At 39.3% G+C, this 25,718-nt stretch overlaps 1 protein-coding gene across 1 annotated transcript; it reads left to right on the top strand.

The window, feature by feature from the left end:
• The first annotated feature begins 5,175 nt into the window (after nt 1-5,175).
• LOC108709540 (protein THEMIS2) lies at nt 5,176-24,047 on the top strand. The gene is made up of 7 exons (XM_018249480.2): nt 5,176-5,666; nt 8,427-8,567; nt 17,298-17,705; nt 18,326-19,374; nt 20,070-20,175; nt 22,785-22,849; nt 23,649-24,047. Exons 1-6 carry the CDS (start codon nt 5,567-5,569, stop codon nt 22,829-22,831), a joined length of 1,851 nt encoding a protein of 616 aa, XP_018104969.1. The 5' UTR covers nt 5,176-5,566; the 3' UTR covers nt 22,832-22,849; nt 23,649-24,047.
• Nucleotides 24,048-25,718: the final 1,671 nt, after the last annotated feature.

The following is a 25,718-nucleotide window of genomic DNA, read 5'->3' as shown; positions in this document are numbered from 1 at the left end:
AAGTGGGAAAAAATTATGTAAGGAGTGTTCTGGAATTTAAGTTATAGTTCTAAGGGCGTTGGTTTCAAGCGTTCCAAGGCACCATCATTATTTGCCATATAATAGTGCTATCTCTGCACCTGCCATGCCATTGGAAAGATGTCTAAGACCTTCCAATGAAATCACAATTTTGGGATTGCCAAACGGAACCACCAATACACTAATTTAGTATATATATCATATAATATATAGCTAAATGGATAGGAAGCAAAATACAGGTTCAGCAAGCGCAAACAAATGGAATTTTTTATTAATCATCTTAAAGTATGATTTAATGATATGTACCCGGGGTATTGCGCATCAGAAAAAACTCAACATTCACCCAACTTAAACCCACAAAACCTTAACCTGCACCCAACCTAAACCCACAAAACCTTAACCTGCACCCAACCATAACCCACAAAATGATGTCATTGTAGTACCCATGCCCAACTCATAGCTGCATCATCTTGCTCTGTATGTGCCTCTGGTGGAGGAGTGTACTTCCCAGGTTTTACCCACACCCATCTTTAATCCACAATGGTTGCCCAAATTTCAACCTGAAATTATCTGACCAGTGATTAAGGATCAACCCACACATCCCTATTGTGGGCAGTACATAAATAGCGGGGCAAACAGAACATTTTATCCTACCCCACAAACAGAATGGAAGTTTAGACCAAAAGGGCAGAGTTAGAAAGGGAGGTAAGTATAGTATCTAGATTAAGCCAAACACATTTTTCTTTACTTCTTAGACTTTGTATTCCGAACTATTAAAATGGTATCTACTGACATTTAGGAAGTTTCATGTAGTTGTTGTCGTCAGGTGCATGGAACAAGAGGAGCTGATTACTTCAAATTGACATTAAATCCAAAAAAGTAACCAAATTGATTTACAATATTTAACAGGGTTCTTGGCCTGCATCTGTATATTAGCATTTTTTCTGCATACCCTGATTTCCATTCTTCAATTGGATCCAAGTGCTAGTCAATCCAAGGGTCATTGTTATTAGGTTGCTAGTGCCTTTATCACCAAGGCAATAATTACGAATCTACATTCAGGAGTGAAATTGGCTTATATAATACATTTTGGCAGTTAATGAATGTGCACAGGATGGGTAGGGTTATCAGTTCTTAAATTGTTTTATATCAGTCAGCTGGTAAGCCATCTAGTCCAGGTATTTTATTACGGACAAAAGCATTTATGGCTTGATTGCATGATTGCATTTCCTTTTTCTCCAAATGTAATATGTCAATTATGGTTCATGATATAAAATATTATGGCTATTTTGCATCCCTAAACATTGTACTATCAGAACAGTATGACACATTTATAGAGCATTGTCTCTACAATTAAACAATATGTACGGACATTGAGATACAATGATTTCTTATCTATCTTAGTATCCTAGCAAAACAGATTATAAAAGAGGAACTTAGTAAGGTAAGTGAATAACTAATTCACAAAAACTTCACACCATATTTGTTTCCTTCTTCCACCTGGTAATGTCCAATATCTGTTTCACCTATCGTTTTTGTTGCCTTCTTATGTCTGACTCTTCATATACTGTGAATATGTGTGCACCCTTGTTGAATGGGAAGCTTGACAAATGTGTGAGTTCACCGTGTGCTATACTTAACATTTATTTGTGTTAGCAGAATTTAATTTCTCATCATGATTCAATATGTTCAAGTCTATAGCTTTGGCTAAACAAGGCTGATCTTTGGCCTGTGTACAAACACAGGCTGAGAATCAGCCCCTCACTCTGGCACTGGCCTTCTCATGTGCCTGCATCCGGGGCCACTGCGTCGGCCTGGGTGCAGGCACACAGAGCAGATTTTGGCACTGCAATGAGTATGCATTTTCAGTTTTCGTCAACAACTGGTTTAGCAACAAAATGCATCATGAATTTACAAAAATGTAAGCCAATTAAAGGGTGAATATACCCTAACAATTTCCCAGAAGACTTGTGGTTGGGCTAGATAAATAGCTATGCTATTGTAGATATGGTTTCTCTTTGTTCAAACTAGCCCCATGATCTCCCCTGGTTTCTAAATGTAGTTGTTATCCTGCTAACAGTTAGCCAAACTGCCTCCAAACACAAGTCATGTATGCTTAAAGCATAGCCTGAGAAACTGTAACAAGTCAAAACCAGAAAGATGAGCCAGATCCCTTTACCTAACCATTTCACTCCCAGACTGTGCTGCACCAGCAGGGCACTACTGCATGTCGCCTCACCTTTACATTACCCATCCATTGCCCTATTCACACACCCTGGGAGAGCATACAATCACTTTACTATGTGCATGTCCACAACCAGGCTGATCATATAATTTTCAAGTAAGGTCTTGTGCTTTGATCCCACCTACAGTGCAGAGAAGGAGGAGAAATGCAGGACTAATGTAAAACTCCACTCAACCTATCAGTTGTGATTTCAGGTGGTATAGCCAACCAATATTACTTACAGAACACTTGTAAATTGGGAGCACTTCGCAGGTTGTTCATAGTTTCACACTGTGCTTATTATACTGCCCCCAGAATGGATCATCGGCCAGGAAATAAAGTCTGCAAACACGAAGCACCAGCAGGACATTTAAAATCCACTCTTATTAAAGGAAACCTGTACCCCCAGACAATGTAGGTCTCTTTAAAAATATATTGCATAAAACAGTTCATATGAAAAAAAACCCTGCTTCATGTAAATAAACCATATATCAAAAAAAAAAGTATACAATAAATGTATTTTATTATTCCTACCTCCCAGCTATCCCACTTTTCATGCCACATTCTGTGGAGAAAGGGTGTGTTTTTGAGTTTTGATTTTTATATGCTGGAAGGTATGGATCTGGTATTTGGTCAAGTCCAAAAATGATAGATTCCTAAACTTTGTACCAGAAGAGACCGGCATTTACAGGATAGAGCATTGTCTGCACATCAGAAACTTCCCACTTGATGGATACCAACACTGTATATTTTAGTACTTTAGCAGATCTAGTTTAGATGGGATTTCTTCAAGTAAACTAAGGGCCAGGAAGGCAAAGAGGACAGGTGGCCTTTAGATCTGAGCCTTGGTGAGGCTTTAGTTGCTGTGGAGGGAATCATGCTACTGATTTTGCAGACAACACTGCAATTATTAGAATAAATTCTCAGTCTGATGCAGCAACAAATTGGGTGGGTAGCAGTCATTTCTTCTACATTCCCACGCTTAACTACTTGCTTCTGCTTCTATTTTCACAGTTGTATAGGGTGATGGCAAACAGGGTGTTTTCTAGCCTTCTGTGGTTCCTCTATAAACTATGAATTGGGTATCGCTTAAAAATACAGAGCTAGAAGTTAACCTTCCTGTTACTTGAAAGGACCAAGGAGTTAGCGGAGATTCACATTCACATTGTTTGTTCTGCCTTTACCCTTAAAGACAAGTATAGCCACGTAAGGATTTCCAGGAATCTGTGTTCAGAATAATAGCATACAGAATTTAGTAATGGGTGGAGGGCACACCAATTCAGCAAATGCTGTAGGTAAACAGTGCAAGAGGTGCAAACATCAAAAGGGTACCCCTACAATGGGTACCCCACAACGTAACAATATATAGATAGGTATGCACACTCAAAAGAAGGCAAGTATGGTATATTTAAAATAAAGTTTTACTTGTTTATGCAAATAATACACACAAAGCCACAATAGTAGGCCTGTATAATACAATACATAAGCTTACATGGTATATACCTAACGTTTAAACATAGCCACAATTACATAACAGTAAACAGTAAGTATTACAATTATACAGCAAGGAGCAGATACACCTACCACCAGTATGAGAATGGCCCCAACGTTTCGGCGTAAGCCTTTGTCAAGGGGATTCCCCTTGACAAAGGCTTACGCCGAAACGTTGGGGCCATTCTCATACTGGTGGTAGGTGTATCTGCTCCTTGCTGTATAATTGTAATACTTACTGTTTACTGTTATGTAATTGTGGCTATGTTTAAACGTTAGGTATATACCATGTAAGCTTATGTATTGTATTATACAGGCCTACTATTGTGGCTTTGTGTGTATTATTTGCATAAACAAGTAAAACTTTATTTTAAATATACCATACTTGCCTTCTTTTGAGTGTGCATACCTATCTATATATTGTTCAGAATAATAGCAGTCTGACATCACTAATCTGATCAATAACTGTTTTTGGTAGAAATTATATTTCTACATGGCAAATAATTTACTAGTAGATGCAGTAGACGCAGGGATCCCCAACCTTTAGAACCCGTGAGCAACATTCAGAAGTAACAGGAGTTGGGGAGCAACACAAGCATGAAAACTGTTCCTGGTGTTCCGAATAAGGGCTGTGATTGGCCATTTAGTAGTCCCTATGTAGATAGGCTACCTATATTTGGGCTCTGTTTGGCAGTACAGCTGGTTTTTATGCAACCAAAACTTGCCTCCAAGCCTGGAATTCAAAAATAAGCACCTGCTTTGAGGCCACTGGAAGCAACATTCAAGGGGTTGGAGAGCAACATGTTGCTCGCGAGCTACTGGTTGGGGATCACTGCAGTAGAGTAATAGAAAACCAACAGACCCAACAGTCATGACATGCATGCTGCTTTGTAATTGAATCATTAATTGAGGCTTACGCCAAATAATAGCAGTGTTCAAAATGATAATAACTTGTTCCAAATAGCAGTGTGGAGTTTAATTAGTGAGATCATTCATTCTGTTAAAAAACAGGTGTCAATGAAGGCCCTTATTTAAGGAAGGAAGGCAGCAAATGTTGTGTATGCTGATTATAGTGCATTTCTCTCTGAAAATCTGAGTAAGGGCTCTTACTGTTGAGCGGTTGAAGCTGCGCTCCCCTGCGTTCCATTTTTCTGCGTTCAGCCACAGGGGAGCGCAGGAATAGACGCATTTAGCTTTTTTCAATGGGGCTGTACTCACACAGGCGCGTGTAGGCGCCGAATGCAGGTTGAGACGCAACATGCAGAATTGTTCCTGCGGCTGAACGCAGAAAAACGGAATGCAGGGGAGCACAGCTTCAACCGTTTGTCAGTAAGAGCCCTAAAATGGGTCATTCTGGACATTGTTCAGAAGAACTTTGGTTAAAAAGTCAATTGGAGTGGGGTAATCATAGAAATAAGTGCAGAAAATGATAGGCTGCTCAGCTAAAATGATCTCATATTCTTTAAAATGTCAACTAAACCTGAAAGATGTTAAAGATAATGGTAAACTACCATTCTAATGGATAGAAGAATAGCCAAAATGGTTCCAGGAAGATCAAAGAAGGAGTTAAGTTACCTGTGAGTACTGTTACAATTAGAAGACACTTATGTGAAGCCTCCTTGGGAGGAGGAGTTAACATTGATAGAAAAAAACGAGGACATTGGCATTCAGCCACTAAATATTCTGCTCTTCCTGGTTCCTCCTTTGCTGTTACGTTCAATCACATTCTGAGAATTGAAAAAGGAGGGGGGGATAAAAACTGAAGACCAAACAAAGATTGAGTAAGTATATTAATGTCACATTTAGCAGTGACTGGATACCTGAGTCTGCACCATGGAGGAGGATTCAGTCTCTCTGCAAGATTACATTGCATCTGTGCCTGCTGCCTCACTGCCAAGGGTTATACAGATTGCCTCTGGGGTCTATCTTCAGAGTAAGTTACTGCAATCCCTTTTTCTAATGTATGCATCAGACTAGTTACTGTACATACAGGACAAGCTGCATATTCAGTTATAATTTATGCAACAAGAATACATAATTTTTTTGAGTTATTGCAGGACAACACTTAACATAAATAATATAAATAAGACAGAGGTATTATAAATTTTGATTAGCATGACTATTAATATTCTAATGTAATCGGCACCTTTGATTTATACAAACTTCTATTGTACAGAGTTGTGGAATATCATGGCACTTTATAAATAGTCGCTAATGATGCATGGTTCTCCAGCAGGAAACATGCAATCACTAAAAATAAAATCTTAATATATTATGCGTTATAATGTTCTAAACTGGAGAGTTTTTGGGTGAAGGGATTAAGAAGTTGCTAATTATCACAATAGCAATAATGCATATTTGGAAACAGCAAGGGGGATTAAACCAAATTTTGGAGATCCATAAACCTCTATTTTATGCTAACGAATAACCCTACAGATTTATTAAACTATAACTTCCAGCTGGATAAGGGTTTCTAAGAATTTTGCTGTCTGGCTCTGGAAGCTATAGTGTTCTGGAAAGAACAGGCAAACCATTCCAGTGGTCCACTTTGCACGTTGGAGATCACTTTCCACAGGAAGACTGTCCTGTGGAATGGTATTTATGGAAGTGAAAATGTTAGGAAGGTCTCTCAGAGCAGGAAGGTTACCGGTCTGTGTTAAGAACTCCCAGAGGGACTGGGGGTGCTGCCTGTCACTGCAAAGAGCTAGTGATTGAGGAGAGCCAGAAGGTGAGCCAGGCCAGAGGCTGGTGAATTTGTATCCCTGGAAGGGAAAGTCAGCAGAGCTTATTTAGAAGCCCAGAATATTCCAGGCGTCTGAAGCCTGTATGGTGAGAACCCTAGTGCGGGGTAAAGTTGTGAATGTGTGCTTTTAAAACGCTAATCAGCTATGTTCCTGCATGCCAGTATATTTATATTTGGAAGAGTTGCCTAAATAAATAAATTCGATTGATTGAAGACCCAGTGTCCATGCCTTTATGCTTCTGATCCTCTGCTAAACCTGCCTACCATTGTATGTACAGGCAACCAGCTTGCCATAATATATATATATATATATATATATATATATATATATATATATATATATATATATATATATATATATATATATATATATATATATATATATACGTATATATAGTATATATAAATATGAATATAAGAGTGCAAGTGCAGCATATTCAATTCCAATTGATAATTAGACGAGTATGTGAAATCTGCCTGTATATATACTGTATGTGAAGTGTAAGAGCAAATCCATTGCCAAAAAAAGGGAGAACGTACAAGTGCCCATTTACTATGAGCCCAGGTGCAAGTGCTACAGCACTAAAGGGTGCAGGGATGTGCCCCTTATTGATCCCTTAAACCTGTGGCAAAGTTTGAAACACACGGATGTTTGCACCTTTGTTTTGCACTTTGCACCCTGACTTCACTTTGTAAAGACCACTACAAACTGATATAGAGGCAGTGCCTCCTGGTCCCAACTGAACTCAGCACTGCAAGGTAGCAACATGAACACTTCACTGCACTTGGTTCTTGGGTGCATTTTTTTCAGAGAACAACAGAATCTTTAAGAATATTTAACTTAGTAAAAGAACACAGGAGGATGTAGAATGCGTAGAAAGAGGACTCTTATCCATGGCTCATCAGCTATTGCTTAACTACTGCAGCCATTGTTTTGCAAGAGCTGAGCTCAAGCCTGCAGGTTCCTGCTTTAAGTTGTGTAGCACCGACTTGGTGAAAATGTGCTTAACTGGGGCACAGAGTCCAGGGTGATGGGGGCAGGAATCGCTAGTGTAGAGAGTACAAATCTGTTCTCTAGGAGAGCTGAAATCCTACTTAGAAAGCTGCAATTTGGTTATTATTAGTGACTTTTTGTGTTATTCCTGGTAAAGTGCAGAGGATTTTTGCAGAAATGGTGAGTGTTAAGAAGGAGAGGCACATTTAGCTTTCTATGAAGGTATGCTCCGCTTGCAGTTTTAGGCTTATGGCACAGGCTCGGCCCCACTAGAGAGCCTCTTTCTATTCATTTGAATGCAAAATGCATCTGCCATAGACAGCATGTTCCCATGTGTATGTGAAGAAGCTGTCATCTGTGTTGGCATTTTGATCACCATGATTCTCTCTAAGGGGACAGCAGTAGTCACAAATGGCCATAAGAGATCTATACTTAAGATACAAGCACCAAGAAATGATAGCCTGGGTTGGGGGACCATCATGTCGGGAGGAAGTATGCTTTCTTAACAGGTTGCCCACAACTTTCCTTCTTTTAGTCACCCAAAGGTTTTGCATTTGTTAGCCAGATCTGCAATAACATGCCAAAAATCCAAAACTGACTGGCTAGCTGACTGACTGAACAGGTAGACCTATGCACCACTATCTTCACTCTTAAATAAAGGCTATGGATTCCCTGGGCGGGGGCATGTATTTACAGTCCTGAATGTACCAAACTATCATGTTTGAGTATAGTTGTTTTGTTGCAGAGCTAGAGAACTGGATAAAGGTGCATGTCACCAAAGAGCCACACAATCATGGTCCCCATACAAGAAATACTTGTACAGTGTGATCTGCATCTTGTGCTGAGTTGAAAATCAATTGCAAATCAATATAAAATGGAAACACTGTTAATTACATTTATTAATTATATCTATTTGTTTACATCTAACTTTTTTTTTCCTTTAACTTAACTCCCAGGCTCTGTCTATGATATCAAAGGATCCGAATGCTGTTTATCTACTGGTGATCTGGTAAAAGTTCTTGAAAAGGAGTTTCAATTCACATCTTGTGTTGATCTGAATATAGGAAAGTGCTTCGAACTACCAAGCAACTTTAAAGGTAAACTCATTTGCAGGAATAACAGATACAGTATATATTCTATTTTTGCAGATGATACTAAATTGTGCAGAACTATAGGTTCCATGCAGGATGCTGCCACTTTGCAGAGTGATTTATCTAAGTTGGGAAACTGGGCAGCAAACTGGAAAATGAGGTTCAATGTTGATAAATGCAAGGTTATGCACTTTGGCAAAAATAATATAAATGCAAGTTATACACTAAATGGCAGTGCGTAGGGAGTTTCCTTAAATGAGAAGGATCTAGGGGTCTTTGTAGATAACACGTTGTCTAATTCTGGGCAGTGTCATTCTGTGGCTACTAAAGCAAATAAAGTTCTGTCTTGCATAAAAAAGGCATTAACTCAAGGGATGAAAACATAATTATGCCTCTTTATAGGTCCCTGGTGAGGCCTCTGTGCAGTTTTGGACTCCAGTCCTTCAGAGGGATATAAATGAGCTGGAGAGAGTGCAGAGACTAAGTGCAATTAAATTGGTGGAAGACTTAAATTATGAGGGTAGTCTGTCAAGGTTGGTTTGTTTTCTCTGTAAAAAAGGCACTTGCGAGGGGACATGATTACACTTTACAAGTAGATTAGAGGACATTATAGACAAATAGCAGGGGACCTTTTTACAAATAAAGAGAATCACTGTACCAAAGGTACCCTTCAAGCAATGTAGGTGGTTCTTCACAGTGAGGACAGTGAGGTTGTGGAATGCACTGCCGGGAACTGGGGTAGGCAGAAGAGGCACGTGCCTAGGGCGCAAAGCTTGGGGGACGCCAGAGCCAGGCACGTACCTCATATGCAGCCTACCCCTATTCCAGCAAGTGTTACTTCAGTGAAAAGTGGGTGAGCTCTCTGAATTCAAAGCTCTTTGCGTACGCGCGCCCTTGGCTGCGCACGGTTGCGTACCTACGTCTTCAGTGCGCACTGTTGCACATGCGTGTCCTAGGTTGCACACTGCTGTGTCCGGCCCAGCACTATAGAACATGGTTTTATGCTCCCTCCATTGCCTAAAATCCATAATGGTCATGGACACAAGAGGAGACAAAGAAAATTAAATGCAGGTCAGTTCAGAGAATATGAGGCTGAAAACCAGTCATAAATTAATCTTTTTTTTTTTTTGGCGAGCCGTTTATACTTTATACAAACTACTCTAAAATATTCCAGCACACTCCTAAAAGGGACGCTACCCGCACAAGCGCATATCAGAAATCAGAAAAAGGCTTCTTCATTCCAGGGCTTTCTCTTGTCTCTGTAATACACTGTACTTCATTATTTAGTGTTTTAATAGAACAGCTTCTTTTTTCTGCTTCCCTCAATTGTTATGAACAATGAAATTATAGCTGGAAATAGAGGTAGCAGCACAGGGAAGGGCTGAAATGTACAATAGTATTAATTACGGGTCAATAAAACTGGTTTATACGTGTGTTTTGGCACAGTAGGAGGGGGTTGATGCTATTTGCAATGGCTGGATTTCTATTAGGACCAAAAAAGGGAAGGGGTTATGGGATGTTTGGGGCAATATGATGGATTTGTGGCTCCTGCTGGCACAGGTACAAATTAAGGACAATATGATGGATTTTTTGGCTGCCGCTGGCATAGGTACAGATTGGGGGTAACAATATGATGCATGTTTTGGCTTATGCTGGCACAGGTACAAATGGGGGCAATGTGATAGGTGCTGGCACAGTTACATGGGGCAACATGATGGCTGCTGGCACAGGTACAGGGGGCAATATGAATGGTAAGGTGGGAAATTGTAATGCAGGACCCGGTGGGGGCACTGATTGAAGACCTCGCCTAGGGTGCCAAAATAACTTGGCCCGACCCTGATGCCGGGTGATGTTGTGATGGCTGATTCTGTTAATGCCTTTAAGAATGGCTTGGATGATTTTTTGGACAGACATAATATCAAAGGCAATTGGGATACTAAACTATATGTGAAAGTAGGGAGGGTTGTGTGTATGGATGCTGGGTTTTCATTTGGAGGGATTTAACTTGATGCACTTGTTTTTGGACAAGGAATTGTTACTTGTTTTTGGACAAGGAATTGTTATATTGTATATCTGGCTTTCAGCCTGATGGCTCTTTAACCCTGCCCCCCAAACCCAATGTCTTTTTTAGGGAAAAAAAAGTATTATAATGTGTTTTTGGAACATTGTAAAAAATGGCAGGTAGCAATTTCAAGGCTTACTGGGTTGTTCTTGTTAAAAAACGTAACATGTCAGTATCCCTTCAAGCCTTAGAGGGGGACAGTTCTAGCAATCACTTTATTTCATTTATTACATGTATTTATTACATTTATTACTTTATTGAAGCACTTTATTACAACACACAATTCCTGCACAGCCCTTTATTTCTCCAAAATAGAAAAGTCCAATAAAAGCTGAAAATGATTAACAGAATCAGAACATTGTTTAATGCGTGCCTTCATCATTTCACCTAACATGATTTAAAATATCTTACTCTTTGCCAATGTTCCTGACGTGTGCACAAAAATGTTTTGCAAAAAGTATTTCCGCAGAGAATATTGTTTGCACATTACTCCCAACATTTGAAAAATGGATAGAGGAATAAAAAGTTGTGCTGCCTGCAACACAGTGACATTTTTGACCATGCATGTTTTATGGCCACACCCCCTAATTATCATGTCAATTTTACAAAGTTTGGCAGGTTATGAAAGTTTGCATACATTTCTGAGAATTTATTGCAAAGTTTTATGTTATTATAACAGTTCTTATATTGAAAGTGAATTGCCCTTTAAGCTGTGAATCTCAATTCTCCCAAGAGACCTGCTTGTCTTAAATAGTTACAATTGTATCTTTGCTCATCTTAAATTGTTACAAATGTATCGCAGTGCAGTGACCCAGTGTTCTAGGCTCTCTGCCAAAAAAACATCTTATTTTAATTAAGTTTCAAAAACTTTGATTCTTTTTTTCTGGCATCAGTGCAGGAGAAACTCACTGAGCTGTCAAAATTGGGAGAAAATGGGACGGTTGGGAGGTATGTGTATACAAGACGTGTATGCACAGCTTAGAGCAATGGTTCCCAAATGCTAGGGATTTGCAGCCTGAAGACCAGTTAGACTTACTGTAGCTTTTGGGAGAATGTCTACTTTCTCTCCTAGATACTTCTAGATATCCAACAGTCATTTACAGTGAAAATTGGAGTAAAAACCTGTTTGCTACCAACTAAACTACTAAGGCCAAATGGTTTTTAACAGAAGTGTTTACAAAATCTGAACCTCAAATTAGAGTTTAAGTAAAAAAAAAAAGTCCGAAAGCCACAGCTTTACCAGTAATTATGAAATAATGAATAAACAATGTTGTATGATCCCTTTAACAAACAAATGTGTCATATCTGTAATGATTTGAGAAAGGTAATTTGGGTAAAAGTACAAATAAAGAAGACCAGTTTCTCCAGATATAGAATAGACAAATGTAACCTGAAGACACAAGGTATGGAAAACTTTCTCATAAACAGTTTGTTTATTGCTGCAACCTCTTCACAAGACGTATGTTGTGGCACAATCCTTTCTCCTCACCTAACAGAGACTGCTGTCCCTTCCTCTATCACTACCAGAATGTCCACCATATTTCCTGTTTGCTTTATTCACTTTTCACTGCCAACAACTTTATACTTCATAGTTTAACTTAGGACTAAAGCTAATTATACATTAACCATTTAAAAACTCACATTTTGCTTCCTTACACTTCTCACTTTTGAAAATCAGACACATCCTTGTGTCTGCCAGTCATCCTCACTTACATCTCACGTTTTCACCATACATTAACGCTAGAATCTTTAAGATATTTGTTCTCCTATTCTTATGTAACACATCACTAGCACCACAGTATGGTTCACAAAATCTTCAGCAGCCTCTCCAGAGACCTGCCATGGCACAATGACTGCTGCAAAAGAATATCAAGTTATAACATCCTAACACTATAACTTTGCACTAGCTATAAACAGGGCTGCCATCAGGGGGGCACAGGGGTACATCTGTACAGGGCCTAAAGGGGGGCCTGGCTGTGCTGCACATTTCAAAATTACCTGGGCCTCCCTTGACAGCGGCGAAGCGCCAAAGAGCCAAAGTCCTGAAGACCCAAAGCCATGAACAGAGCTGAAGCCGCGAAAAGACCCAAAACGCCGAAGGACCGTAAGGAGCCAAAGCTGCCAAAAGACCCGAAGCGCTGAAGACCCAAAGTCGCAGATGGAGCCGAAGACGCGAAAACCCCCAAAGTTGAAGTCCTGAAGCCGCAAAAAGACCCGAAGCTAAGAAAGGAGTCGAAGCTGAAGCCCTGAAGCCACAAAAAAAGACCCAATGCCACGAAAGGACCCTAAGGTTAGTTCCACTGAACACCAATGTGTTTTTTTTATTTTATTAAACCTCTGGCCACTAATGTATTATTTTAACACTATATAGGCCCCTATGGGGCCCCTGACCACCAGTGTTTTCTTTTAACTTGTAAGGACGGGGGCATGGCCACCAATGTTTTTTTTAAAAACTTTTAAGGGGGGCCCTGGTGTCAATGTTTTTCTAAAAGGCTTGACAAAGGGTCTTGTATAGGCCAGAAACTTTGCAATTACTATGAGCTAAATAAATAAACCACAACTGGTTTCATAGCATAGTATGTGCCATTGGTGTTTTGTTCGTTTGGGCCCTTGGCAGTTTTTGGGCCGTACACCTAGAGACACCCAACACCAAACAGGTAATACTGGTAGCAGCACTCCATTTCAGTATAATGTTTTTTTTAAAAAAAAAACAATGTAGGACCCTGGCCACCAATGATTTTTTAACTTATAATGGGGTCCTGACCACTAATGGCTTTTTATAACTTGTGGGTGAGGGGGGTTTACCGTTTTTAGTGCTGTCTGTGTGGCCTTTTTACTGTGGTGTTGGTGGGATCTGGGGTGAGGCTTCGGGGCTGGGGTGGGCAGGGACCAGGGGGCCCAGAAAATTTTGTTTTATGGGACCCCTTGATTTCTGATGGCGGCCCTGGCTATAAACAAAACATTTCACATTGTTCAGAAATATTTTATACCTTGTACCTTCAGTCATACCATCATCCATACTCATTCTCACTGAGCATACTCCAATCACATCCAGCGCATACATTTGCAATATAACCAACACATCATTAACTCTCAACATATTTCACCATATTGCTAGATGGACATCCAATTATGAGTGACCAGCTGTCCCACTCTGGTTTAATGACTTGCTGTGGAAGAAACAACACCATTCACTTACAGTTCTCAACACTCACAGTTTGTAATCTGTAAACCTAGCGTTCCGTGCCTCTCACAACCGTATAGCCCAGCACCCGTATCCACTGTTCTGGGCTGCATTGCACTGAGCCCACTGCTGCTGGCAGTATAAGACCTAGCAACATCCTAGCCTGTCTACTGAACAGCAAAAGGAATGGGGAATACCCTGTAGTGGCATGCACTGTTGCTGCACTTCACCAAATGTAACCTGGAGACAGAAGATATCTTTTTTGCTAAGGTGCATGTACATAATTGGTTGGATTTTTGTCCCTCCTAATCTCTTTTTTAAAATTCTCTTTTCTAGTCAGAAAACAGAGGTAGTACTTTTTTCAAGCTAAAATGAACATAATTGCTGGTTGGTCTTCTTGTTCATGACGTCTTGTAGGACTTATGCTGGCATTTAACAGGGCAATTCTTTTGTGGGAATAAAAATATAGATAAGTACAAGGAAAAATGGAGTCACTGGACGCAAATTTGTTAGCCACCAACACCCCCCCAGTGATTTTAATTGCTTACCTCATACAGCAGGGAAAATAATTATTGAAAGCATCAACATTTTTCTCAGTAAATATATTCTAATGGGGTTATTGACATAAAATTTACAACCCAAGTAATCCACACATACAAAGAACTCAAAAGGAATAAGTCCATAAATTAAAGGAGAACTAAACCCTAAAAATGAATATGGCTAAAAATACCATATTTTACATACTGAACTTATTGCACCAGCCTAAAGTTTCAGCCTGTCAATAGCAGCAATGATCCAGGACTTCAAACTTGTCACAGGGGGTCACCATCTTGGATCTCACATGCTCAGTTGGCTCTGAGCAGCTGTTGAGAAGCTAAGCTTAGGGGTCGTTACAAATTATCAAGCAGAAAATGAGGTTTGTAGCTGATGCTACAGGGCTGATTATTAAATTCTGATGTTAGTTGCACTGGTTTCTGTGCTGCCATTTAGTAATTATCTGTATTAATGACTAATCGGCCTTATATTGTGACATTTCTTTTCTGTGTGTACTGTATATTGTGAGTGGCTCCCTAAGCTCAGTAAGTGACATCAGCACAGAGCATGGCAGTGAATCAGCAGAAAGAAAGATGGGGAGCTACTGGGGCATCTTTGGAGACACAGATCTTTACTGCTAAAGGGCTGTGGTTGCCTTGGGCTGGTACAGAAGCACAAAACATAATGTAAAACATTTCTGCCCTTCTTCTTTGGTCAGGCTTTAGTTCTCCTTTAGGCTAAGTGGAATGACACAGGGAATAAGAATTGAACACACTTACTGAAATGTATTTAATACTTAGTAGAAAAGCCTTTGTTGGTAATGACAGCTTCAAGAAGCCTCCTGTATTGAGAAACTAGTTGCATGCATTGTTCAGGTGTGATTTTGGCCCATTTGGCCCATTCAGAAACTTAGAAATACGTCTGTAACCAATGCCATCAGTATGTTTTGCAACAATAAGGTTGCAAAGGTCATGAGAGAGCTCTTTGCTTTTACCCATCATGAGATGCTTCTTGTGTGATACCTTGGTAATGAGAAACCTTTGATAGGCCATCAACTAGGACTAAACCAGCTGATATTAATTTGCACTGATAGGTGCAGGATTGCTTTCTAATACTGACGAATTTCTGCAGGTTTCTAGGCTTTCCATGCCTTTTTGTGCCTCCTTTTCTTCAATTCTTCAATACTTATTCCCTGTGTCCTTCCACTTTATTACACATAATTTAATGTATGGATTTATTTGTTTTGAGTTCTTTGTGTGGATTATTTGAGTTGTTACAGACATCTGGTGTAAATTTTAGGTCAATAACCCCATTAGAAATATATTTATTTAGAAAAATGTTGACGTGTTTAGTACTCATTTTCACTGTTGTTCCTGGGGTACTTTTCAGCAGGGTGGGTGACTGCAACCTTCCCAGGGATCCTCCATGACAGTTCATAGCTCAGCACATGCCCAGAACTATTTGGAAAAGTTCTGACATGGAGTATTCCTGGGAAGATGACAGTCCTCTTAGGCCCATTTAGGGCCCCCAAACATTTGTAAGTTAAGTCTACCAAGGAATATTGAAATTCTCATTAATTTGGGCCCCACACACATATAGCCTGCTGTGACTGCTCTACACGTTTTGGTGGGGAGATTAGTGAGTGTAGGTACAAAGTATAAATAAAAAATATTTAAAGGAAGGCGTTTCACTTGTGTTAATAATGCAATTCCACCCATCAATGAATACGTTTGTCTCAATTGTAGCTTTCAACTGAACAAAGTATTCCCTAGGTTTTCTAGGAACCCTCAGGGCCTAGTTCAAGCAGAATCAACTTGCTTCTTTTAGCTTTAAAATACAGTTTACAGAGCCTTCTCTCCTTCTTCACTTCACATGATAGAAAGCATCTCCACCACACTTTGAACAGGAAACTACAGTTCACACCAACCTTCTCACGTACACAATGGCAGCCACAGGAAGAACAGCTCCTCCCTTCTCAGACATAGAAAAGTCTGGTGCGTGTCAGCATCCTGTTTAAAGGAGAAATATGGCTGTATTTTCTTGGGAGTGCCAAAAGTCAGGCACCCCAAGTGATTGTATTGTGCCAGTGCTACTATCAGCAGGAAACTGCACTGACACGGCGGTTCTAACAATCGGCTTCCTCCTTTTCTTTTGTCCGAATTTTAACAAAGTCGGCTATTTCGTTCTACTGCCCATGCATCTGAAAGAAAAAGAAGGAAGCAGATTGATCTGTGGTGCTCACTGGATGAACCCCTGGACCGGTGCAGTTTTCTTCTGTAGGAGCGCTGGGTCAGGGTGTGAGGTAAGTATATATAGTCACCTTCTGGTGCCTAACTTTTGGCACCCCCAAGTAAATAGGCTTTTCCTTCTCCTTTAAACAGTAGTAGCTTTGCACTCAGCTTCAGGCTCATTACCTGGCCAGCAGTGAAAATGAATGAAATTTCATTACCAAGCCATCTACTGCGGCCTGTATTAGGCATGACATAATACTACTGCGGTGGGAGGCAGGGGTGAAACTACACTGGTAGGGGGTGATGTAAATGATGAGCAGTGTATACATGTTTCCATTGCCTGCGGCATGGCACACGCGGCGATTCATATTCTGAAGTCGTCCGAAGTTTCCTCCTGAGGCAACTTCGGCAATCTAAGCGCCGAGAGTGCCATTGCGCTTGCGTTTTCTCATTATAGCAGGCGAACGTCAGGGGGAAGGCAGTTCGCCAGGTGACTAAATCTCCCTGAATCTGCCCGTGTGCCCCTGCCCTAAAGCAGAAAGGACATTCATCTGTGCTTTTTAACACAATATGACCTCCACTGTTTACATTATAGATACAGGTATATGGCAGGGTCCTCCTGTCTTTGTAAACAGTCCTGGGTGTTTAACCCTGTTCTAATATGATGTGCTTGATATATGATAGGCTTCAGAACAGAACTGTGATCTTTATGTTCTCTTTCTCAGATATTTTTCAGATCGTGGTTCACAGTGGCACATACAACAACCTTAAAGATCTGAAGCAAGAGTTATATGGTGACCTTACCCATCCTTTCTGGTTTGCATCTGCAGCAGACATTATTTTAGAAGATCGAGTTATTCATCAGCATCGTCCAATTAAGTATGTGTCACCTGACAATTTTAACCCAACCAGCTTTGCGATTTGTCAGGTTTGGGAGGTTCACAGTGAAGCCTGCATTAAAATCCCTACAAGGACAGTTGGACAGTTTTACGAGTGTGATAATACAGAGTCCTACACATTGGAGCAGATCTTGCAATCCCCAGCTCTGCTGAAACGTAGCTACTCCTGCGGTAGCCTTGGAAATGGGCCCTACAAGCTCACTCCTGTTTATGAGATCAAAACAATTATGCACAGTAAGTGAATAAATACATATATCATCAATCAGTGACCATACCATACATACTGTCTGCTCCTATCAATTTTTCTAATTATAATATGTATATATATATATATATATATATATATATATATATATATATATATATATATATAAATATATATATAGTCAGAGCAGATTAGGGATTTTATATCTAGTCAAATCGCTTACACAAATCACCAAATTGGCAACAGGTGAAACAAGCCATTCTTCCTAGCAATAGCAAGCATAGGCATGAGTGAATCAGAGCCTTAGTTGTCTGCTCGTATAGAGCCGTGATAACACAGACAGCACAAGAACACCAGGATTCACAAGAGACTAGAGGTACAACAAAAGTACCTCAGACACATGAGAAAAATATGTAGCAAAAGATCTGTGCACACAGTACTAATGTTTGTATAAACTATTCTATAACTCTGTACCAATACATCTTTATTCTTTCCTATTTGCTTTATGTCTTAGAAGTCATAAAGAAAGTAGATCATGCTATAACATCACAAAATTCATCACAAAATCTGGCACAAGCATAATGTTCAATATTGTATACACATTACTGTGATATTTATGGTAGTCTTTGGTTTTTTTTCCCCAAAATAGTGAGAAAAGATATTGTGAAAATGCCTTCAAGCCTTGAAGTAGAAGTTATAGACATTACTGATCAATGTTGGGACACTGAGTTTATCAAGCCTTACTCCTTGGCCGAAGTTTCACAGTGTGAAGAGAAGTTTCCAGTTGTCACAGAAATAGTGGAAAGTTCGGATTGCAGTCATATAGTTAAAAACGACTTATTGTCATCTCTTGGGAAAGGACAAAAGATCATAATCCACAGGAAGGAACTTTCTAGAAAAGTCCTGGCTACAGCTGCTAAGGGTAAACTGTCTAGGTTCTTCTACATCCATACTGGATATGAAGGAAAGGCCCGTCAAAGGCCAAGGGAATTTACAACAGTTTATGATCTCTGGACCAAATTGATGGCAGGAGTAAAGCTGAATGTTGTTGTAACCCAAGACTGTGATAGTATAGAGGATTGTTTTCCTTCCCTTTGCATTGGGGATCACCTTAAAATCCTTCGTCATGAGAAAATCAGAGCATCAGACAGCTTGGACTGTAAAGAAACAGATGTTCTAGTGTGTGAAAAAGACTCTGCAGATGATGAAGATGACGAATCAGAGGAAATTATGCTGCCTTTGTATCTTGAAGGACATTTTGTTGAGGAAATTAAGGATAACAAAAAATATACCATCAGCAATATAATGCAGAAGTTTACACTTCCCTGTGAGGTCAAGGTTGTAACAAAAGATCCATCTTTTCCCAGTGATCCCCTGCCCTCATTTGCCTCTATTAGGCTGGAGGAGCAAATTGAAGAACCTGTTTTGTTGGCCAGTTTTCTGGATAAACCATCGGTGTGTTTTCAAATTCCTATTAAGTGGAGAGACTTTTCTTTGATTTTCCTCAAAGACCCAGTTCCAGAGACACAGACAATGTTCACACCTTTAGAGGAGCTGACAGAAGGGTTTTATTATAGTCTCAGGAAGGAACTACCAAGTAATGAACTTCCCCCACCAAGACCCCCCAAAAGACAGACCAAAGCTGAGAGTTCTAACAAACCTGGCAGAGAAAAAAAATCAACATGCAAAAACAGAAAGGTAGCTTTGAATTGCGTTTTGCTTTGAATAATGATCAGTAATGGGCTCTTTTGTATTAGTTTTTATTAGATACAGTCAGGGCTATTGGGTTTATATTTGTCATACCTAACTATAACAGCAGCCTATTACAGACTATATAAACCTATTTATAAGCTGAAAAAGGAGTAAACAGCAATCAGATAGGGTGTATTAAAACACAATTACTATCCAGCTCTCTGAGGTACCTAGAGAAAACCCATGCAGGTAAGGCAAACATGTAAACTCCTTGCAGATATTGCCCTGACTGCCCCCTCCTAGTTCCTTAATAAGATTTAAAATGTGCTGTGAAATTTCAAGTACACTGAGACCCAATCAGTCCCCACAGGCCCAATAAACAGGCCAAGTAAAACTTGTTGCTATGTGAAAGCCTACAACAGCCACTCCGGCAGAATATTCATATTGCTAGTCTGGGTCTAACATAGCAAATAATCTCTCCATACCCCATATAACTTCTCCTTGCAGCTCCACCTATCTCTTTAGTTATTTGTTAATATCCATATAACAGTTCATATTTAACGGATGATAGTAGCCTCCAAAACCACACCAACTCAATTTACCAGCTTCTTTTATTACAAGTGTTCACATAATCTTTTGAATTGTACAGCAAAATGCTATTGTTGATAATGCTGATTTCTCTTTTCTTGTCTTTCAATAAGATGCCAGATCAACTGCACTCTTTATCTAGAGGAAAATGTATCACAGAGCCTTACAGACCACCGACCATGAATGCATATTCTCCTCTGCCTCGTATCAGTCATGATGGTATGTTAGCATATTAAATAAGCATGTATCTTTCAACGGACCAGTACAAATCAAATAATAAAGCAGATCTCTAAATGGTTCACATAGTTTAGTCAACCAGAAATTATTCGCCAGCGTTACAAAATAGCCAAACATGAGTGAAGTTCCAGATGCAACGTGTTGCCTGCAGCACATTTGTATATTTGTGCTTTACTGGTACACACATGGATACAAAATTGCATCAGTTAATTGACAAAAATAAAGGCCTAAGTCGGGTCATTGACTGTGCTTCCTTTCCCATGATATTCACTAGATGTCCTCTTTCATGTGAGAATTTCTGCTGTCTTTCAGATGGAGGTATATTATCAACTATACTATAAGATATAAGACTTACTTGAGGAAATAAGAGCAAAGCTGACCATACATAGGCTAATATTAGCTGCCAACCTTAACAAAACCAGTAGCATATCAATACATATATAGTTGTGTTCAGAATAACAGTGTGTTTAAAAAAGTGAATAAAGCTCATATTCCTTCTAAAAGCTTTTATTTGCATACACACAAATGCATTGGGAACACTGCACATTCTATTCCAAATCAAAACATGAAGAAACGTATCAAATTTGTGTTTTTCATTTATAGAAAGTTAAGAAAAGGGAATATTAGGCAGAAAATAATAGTGTGTGCATTCTTCTTTACAAACTCGGACGTTCACTGTATAAACTGAACAATGTTTCAAGATCTTGCTTTCCTTTGAATCACTGAACTGATATTTAGTTGTATAATCAGTGTTTCTGAGAACTGCTGCACATCTGTGTTGCATGGAGTCCACCAACTTCTGGCACCTGTTACATTCCACAATTCTTCTGCATTTCTTGGTTTTGCCTCAAACAGCATTTTTGATGTTATCCCACAAGTTTTCTATTGGATTAAGGTCCAGGGATTAGGGTGGCCACTCCATAACGTCATCTTGTTTACTGGTGTATTTGGGGTTGTTGTCTTGTTGAAACACCCATTTCCTCTTCAGCATAGGGCAACATGACCGCTTCAAGTATTTTGATGTATTGAAACTGATCCATGATCCCTGGTATGAGATAAATAGCCCCAAACCCATAGTATGAGAAACATCCCATATCATGATGCTTGTGCCACCATGCTTTACTGTCTTCACACTGTACTGTGGCTTGAATTCAGTGTTTGGGGGTCATCTGACAAACTGTCTGCAGCCCCTAGACCCCAAAACAACCATCTTGCTTTCATCAGTCCACTAAATGTTGTGTCATTTGTCTTAAGGCCAGCCAATGTGTTCTTTGGCAAATTGTAATATCTTCAGCAAGTCTTTTTTTCAAATGTTGGACTTTGAGGGGGCTTCTTGGTGATAGCTTGGCTTCACATAGGCGTCTTCTAATTGTAACAGTACTCACAGGTAACTTTAGGTCTTCTTTGATCTTCCTGGAACTGATCACTGGCTGAGTCTTTGCCATTTTGATTATTCATCTATCCATTCGAATGGTAGTTTTCCATTTTCTTCCATGTCTTTCAGGTTTGGTTGCCATTTAAAACCATTTGAGATCATTTTAGTTGAGCAGCCAATCATTTTCTGCACTTCTTTATATGGTTTTCCCTCTCCAATCAACTTCTTAATCAAAGTACGCTATTCTGCTGAACAATGTCTGGAACGACCCATTTTACTCAGAGAGAAATGTACTATAACCAGCATGGACAACATTTGCTGCCTTCCTTCCTTAAATAAGGGCCGTAATTGACACTGTTTTTCACGGAATGAATGACCTCACATATTGACCTCCAAGCTGCTATTATTTGGAACAAGATATTATGTTGAAAAATGCCTCGATTAATGATTTAATTACACAGAATCAGCAGCATGCATGTCATGACTGTTGGGTCTGTTGGTTTTCTATTACTCTTCTACACCTACTAGTAAATTATTTGCCATGTAGAAGTATAATTTCTACCAAAAACAGTGATTGATCAGGATAGTGATGTTGGACTGCTATTATTCTGAACACAACTGTATTGTTTCAAAAATGATTATTTTCTCATCTCGGTCCACTGAGAAACGCTATTAATAATCAGCCCCTCAAAGCTGCAGCCTTGGTTAGAATTTGAGATAAAGAGCAGCTCAGTATATTCAGGTCTTCGTAATGGATCTTTGGGTAACATATTGTCTAGTTTATAGGTTATGACCCTGCTCTGTTCTAGTTTCTGCCTTCATTTCATCCCTGGTACTCCACTATTGTTTTTCCCCTTCTGTGGGATCCGGCTAGCCTTCTGACTAAGCTTCTACACACGGAGGCTAAGCAATCATAAATCTGGAATTATACTGTATAGTGAGGTTTCCCAAAAATCCAAAACAAATTAAAAGTACAAAATTATTTATTAAGAGGTAAAGAATGGTGTTTCATACCTATTGGGGAACTTACTCAGAGCCATACTCAGCCTATTTTAATTTGATAAAAATTTACAAAGTTTTATTCATTGTGCAGTACCCTTGTTTCCTTCGTGAGGAAGAGGACATCAAGTCATTATTTTTGCAGCATCTTTATAACGCAATGTTCATCTCAAAAATATTTAAGGAGTGATTTTGTTTACTTTTCTTACCTAAACAGACCGTGAACCAAATTATGAAGTAGCTGACCTGAAAATCACAGATTAAGACATTTATAAAAGAAAGGTAATTCTCTGCAATTTATTATAACGTTACTCTTCTTCTTTTGTTGCACTATTGATATTTTCAATTACAGATAGCACAATGTAATACAAGTCAATGGATGATTCATTTTTACAAAACAGTGATGATACTGTAGCTTCCTGGTGTAATTTGCACCGGAGAGTAAGGATTTGGATGGATGATAGAGCTCAGTGCTACTAAGTAGTAGTGCTGGGCTCTTGCACCACTTAGTGCTCAAATACTTGTGTCCAGGGTTATAGTAAATGACCCCTTTGGTGTTCAACTGCTCAAATCAGTCAAAGACAAACAGACACTAGTATTAGCTTTGATAAATATGTTGGTTCATTAAAAACACTGTCAGTAATATAGTCATATTTGGATGTCAGAAACATGCTGGAGAAACACAGCCCGATACTTCCCATGTGTGAATGCAGTGACAAAAAAGGCACCTGCCTGTCATTGCACAAATGGGGCAGATTTCACCCAGAAAAACACTCAAAAATCCAGAGTGCAGTAACAGGTGGATGCCAGTCCTGTCCTGTCTGTATAAAGCTTTTTACCTTCCATTTTTTGACACTGTGATACATTAACTGAATCCTTCCCATGTATACCCAAAGAAAATGCATTAAGCTCAAAGCATATCAAACGGCTTTCCTTTAGGAAAATATTAAAACAGGAAAATATTGAATTGCTGCACATCCTTCTTTACAGACTTGCTGTGCCAGGTATGGCATGGTAATTCTGAATTTGTTTCATTTAAACATTTTTTAATCATGGTTTATCTTTTTTTCTGTTTGTATAGGCCACCCTTCAGTACAGTTGGAGGTCGGTCTTCCTGGCAAACTTCAGCCTGGACTTCAGTTATAGAAGGTGGAGGTCTGGCTGAAAATATGGGATATCAGACTTTTATCACGCTATTACGGTTAAGGGATCTATTATTCAAAGTGTTTCAGACTTAGGGCTTTTGATTGAATGGTTTGTAATATGAAGTATCATGCCTCAGGTCTACTAATATTTTAACAATAAAAAAAGCAGAATAGCATTTTTCCCCATCAACAGGGCTGCCATCACACGGGACAGTAAAGGCGGCCATAGATGTTATCATTATCATAGGACCAAGCTTATCCTGAAACAATAGTTTAAATGTACGATTTGTCCATCAACTAAAAAGACCATTTCAAGTGATATAGTCGAGTTGAAGCCAGGAAAGCTGTGGGTAGCTGCCTGCTTGGTTCTGCAAACAATTGGACAATGAATAAAATGCACTGTGAACAATGAAAATCCTGGAACCTGTCCAATCAATTTTCTGATCAATGCCAGTCAAAAAATCATTAGATGCACAATAGTTTGGCACCCACTAACCGCACAATAATTTAACGGTTTTGTCGGATTGCACTGAAATTGGTCGTTAGGGAGAGAGTAATCTAAGAGGCACATTCTGATAAAACTTGAATGTCAGGAAGGCTGCAAACATCACCAAATTGATCCCTGGACCTCTCCCACTGACTTATACAGTAATTCGGCAGGTTTTAGGTGAAGAATAGTCTAATTCGAGTTCTTGAAGGGACAGATTATGATAAATCTCAAAATTCAAATTAAAACTCAAATCGAGTTTGGCTAATTCTCAATTCAAAGAGAGTTTTGACCAAAAAAAAATTTGGAAAATTGGAATTTTCACTTCGACCCTTAATAAATCTGCCCTTAATGTCTTTGACCACCTTTTAACGACTCCGTTAAGCCCCAGCCTGGTTTAGATGGGGAGTTTCCTGTTGAAAGCACAGAGTATTAGTAGTTCAGGGGCAGGGTTGGATGGGTCAGGGCTGTGTCAGGCAGACATGTGGGGCTGCACAATTCTTTACAACATCCCTAGCCATCAGAGAGGATAGTACGCCAATTAAGTTCATCAATACTGTCCTACTACAGAAAAAAGCAGATCAATAAAAAGAGCATTATTGACACATGACAAGATGACATATGCCATTGCTTTATTTTGAATCTTTCTGGATAACTATTTTAGAGATAATAGATTCCATCCAAGTATTACTTTAACCTCACAAATGTTGAAAACCTGTACAATTAGGTACTGTATAACTGCCAAAATATGTTTTAGAACTGTATATGTGTAGAACACATTAACATTATGAATCTCTAGATTAAAGGAAAGAATAACTTCAGTCATCATTATAGCCAGAGCATTTATGCAAACACAACCTTGAATAGTCTAACTTACTCATTATCTAATGTACTTTCCAATCTCTTTCCACCTTTTTCTACAGTCCAAGTCCAGGCCAGGTTGTACAATGTTCATAGTGTAACTGAATGAGTTTATGTTAAAAGGTGGGGTATTTTTCTCTTTAAGAAGTAGATGGTGGTACTAACTGAGTTCCCAAACTTTCCCCTGAAATGAACAGTACAGGAAGAATGCACACTTAGTAACCCCTATTTGCATGTCTCCTACTAATTGGAGGGGGGGTCATACCTTATGGATATCTTAAAGGAACAATCAGTGTAAAAATAAAAAGTGGGTAAATAGATAGGCTGTGCAAAATAAAAAATGTTTCTAATGTAGTTAAGTTAGCCAAAATGTAAGCTATAAATGCTGGAGAGACTGGATGTCTAACATAACTGAACCCTACTTCCTGCTTTTCAACTCTCTAACTCTGAGTCAGTGACTTTAAGAGGGGCCACATGGGACATAACTGTTCAACGAGTTTGCAATTGATCCTCAGCATGCAGCTCACATTCAAAATCACAGATATGACCCAAGTGCCCCTCCCCCAAGTCACTGATTGGTTACTGCCTGGTAACCAATCAGTGAAAACCAAGAGAGCTGCAAAGTAGGAAGTAGTGTTCTGGCTATTATCTTACACAT

The sequence above is a fragment of the Xenopus laevis genome, chromosome 2S, assembly GCF_017654675.1.
Source record: "Xenopus laevis strain J_2021 chromosome 2S, Xenopus_laevis_v10.1, whole genome shotgun sequence".
Lineage (NCBI taxonomy): Eukaryota > Metazoa > Chordata > Amphibia > Anura > Pipidae > Xenopus > Xenopus laevis.
The sequence above is the reverse complement of the archived record's forward strand: the minus strand, read 5'-3'. Positions and strand labels throughout refer to the sequence as shown.